Here is a 2656-nt window from a genome sequence, read left to right as displayed (position 1 = left end):
GCTCAAGAAATCCTTAAAGCAGTTAAACTTTAATTCTGCTCATAATTAGACTAATAATCTTGTGGGAATCCACTGGGTGGTTGTTGTTGCTGTTGTTGTTGTTGTAATTAGACTAACAATCTTTTAAAAGAATCCGTAAAAACACCACTTGGCCAGTTATTACCAACTTTTACAATCTTGAAATAAGAGAAAAAGATGAAGGAAAGTAGAGACAAAGCATCAAATTTACCTATCAAGTGGCAAATATCAGCTCATTATCAACTAGAAAACGTGCTGCATTTCTTAATGACACCAAAGGTTCTTCTTTTACAGAAACTTCCCAAGTCCTCCCCACTTGTTTGGATTCAAATTGAATCAATGTCATTTGTTATCAACAATGTATAGTAACTTAAAAACAGTAAGCCAAAAGAGATACACTAACAAAATGAGGACTATAACTTAATTTTCTGCAGGGGTCAGAAATCTCAAATCAACAGATCCAACAGAACATAATTGGACCAACTTTTTACAAACATACATGGTATATAAACGAAAAGAAAATCAGCAAGACAGCTACTGTCAATCAAAGAACATACCAATGCCCTGATTCGAGCTACTGGGTTGACTGACAATCTTCCGCAAGATCACTGCTCGTGCCATCCTAATATCCTGGTTACATTTCTTGGCGTGCTGACTCAAAACCTCAATGGTCTCTGAAAAGCCATTTACATTCTTCTTGACCTCTTCCATTGCACTTGCGACTGCATCAGTTCCCTTAATTGCAAAATCAGCACTATGCAACAACCCCTCAACAATTATCTGCAATTTATTAGCCAAAACCCGAATATGCTCCAAGTCTTGAATCACAACAAAACTGCCAGCCTGCATCGAAGTCAATATCTCCCTCTCCCTCTTCAATTCATCCTCATACTTCTTCCACATTGAATTGATCCATTTCCCCACTGTCCCCAATGGCACTGAGGCCGCAGCTGCTAACGCCGTCACAATTGGTGGCGCTGTGACAGCTGCAGCAACAATTGAGCAAATGATAGCAGAAACAAACACAGTAGCAAAAATTATATTAGAAACTCTCTTCCATGTCTTTACTCTGCTCAATTTCTTATCAAGTTTACTCTTTTTCGACTTCAATTTCATCAACAAAGCTTCTTGCTGCAAATAAACCGTGTGAAATGAAGAAAAGAACTTAGCAGTAAAAGGGTCACCAGCAGCTTTAAAACTCTTCAACTGTTCCAAAGTTTCCGAAAACAGAAGCTTTGAATCCACTTCATTTGCACTGCTCTCATTCTCAAACTTGGTCAATGCCACAAGAATTATAGACTGACTAGTACGTGCACGTTCAAGAGAGTCATCAAGTGAAGAACAGAAGTTCATAATGTGAATGCTGCTTTCAAGGTAATCCTTAACAAGATCAAATAAATCAGGGTCTTTCCAAATATCTTTTTTGCTTTCAAGAATGAAATTGACAACCCCTTGGTTCATATCTAAGAAGCATAAAGTAACCTCACGTAAAGAGTCAAGAGAAAGGGACCTATGGTCCATGTTAACAGCTATGGAATTCAGTGCTAATGATGTTCTTGCTTGAAGAGCTGAATCAAACCGTTGAAGTTCCGGATCTTCTTCACATGCTGATTGGTATGAGCTTAGATCTGGTGAAACATCAGAATTTGAGCTTGTTTCTGGTCGTGTCGCCGGTAAACCTGCCGGCACCGGAGGAGAAGATGGTGGGGTCTGGTTTTGGGGTCTAGCACACTGATTACCCATTTTATTGCAAAAGTTTCAAACACACAACAAAATGAGCTTGTAGAAATGAGGTTTTAGGGGTCCTGAAAATTCAGTTTAAGATTCGTGAGTGAGGGGGTTTTGGGGGGGGGGAGTGGGTAACTGCTAGGAAGTAACATGAGGAAGGGGAAGTTGACAAAGTCAAGGGGAGGGGTAAAATGAGAATTGGAATTTTCAAATCTAGAATCTTCTTTTTATTGTCTGAAAAAGACATGGTAGATATTTGACAAGGATATACTAACAGAGTTTGATGAGGCAAAGTAGATTCTATTGTCTAAATTATTGTAGTGTGTGCTTTGGAAATATTGTACCTTGTGCATTGAGGTTTAAAACATCAACCTGTTTTGTAATTTTAAAATTTCAGAAGATAATAAGGTGGCTGGTCAACTTTAAGAAATCTTTAGCTCGCTTTTGGTAACATAGATTGTACCTTATCCATTGAGGTTTATGACATTAAATTATTTTGTGATTTTAAGTATTTAAAAGATAAAAAGGTGGTTGGTCAAATTTAAGAATATTTTTATTTCGTTGTTGGTAATACAAGTGTTTCCCAAGTATTAATATGTCTCATACTCAGGTCACTGTCTGTCAATAAAGATGGTTATCATTAATATCTAAGAGAAGGCCCCTAGTGTTTTTTCTCTTCTTTTTTTATTTTTATTTTTCCAAAGAAGTCTACTAGTCAACTATAGATGTTTTGTGGTCACTTCTTTTGACCAAAATACTACTCTTATTGAGCTGCCATATCCTCGTACATAAAGCTTCCTACTACCTTATGGTGGGAAAAGGGTCACGTATACTTTTGTTTGCTTTCGTATATTGTTCATATTTAACCTTCGTTATATTATCTGGCCAAATTTTTCTATATCATTATATT

At 37.0% G+C, this 2656-nt stretch overlaps 1 protein-coding gene across 1 annotated transcript; it reads right to left on the bottom strand.

Annotated features, from left to right (window-relative positions):
• Positions 1-414: 414 nt before the first annotated feature.
• Positions 415-1893, bottom strand: LOC107816773 (UPF0496 protein 1-like). The gene has a single exon (XM_016642515.2). The coding sequence runs from the start codon at positions 1759-1761 to the stop codon at positions 559-561; it is 1203 nt and encodes a 400-aa protein (XP_016498001.1). The 5' UTR covers positions 1762-1893; the 3' UTR covers positions 415-558.
• Between the last annotated feature and the right edge of the window lie 763 nt (positions 1894-2656).

This window comes from Nicotiana tabacum, chromosome 4 (genome assembly GCF_000715075.1).
Source record: "Nicotiana tabacum cultivar K326 chromosome 4, ASM71507v2, whole genome shotgun sequence".
NCBI lineage: Eukaryota > Viridiplantae > Streptophyta > Magnoliopsida > Solanales > Solanaceae > Nicotiana > Nicotiana tabacum.
The sequence above is the reverse complement of the archived record's forward strand: the minus strand, read 5'-3'. Positions and strand labels throughout refer to the sequence as shown.

Bases quoted from the DNA above. Each gene is read 5' to 3' on its own strand.
- LOC107816773 (XM_016642515.2), bottom strand. From the start codon at position 1,761: ATGGGTAATCAGTGTGCTAGACCCCAAAACCAGACCCCACCATCTTCT.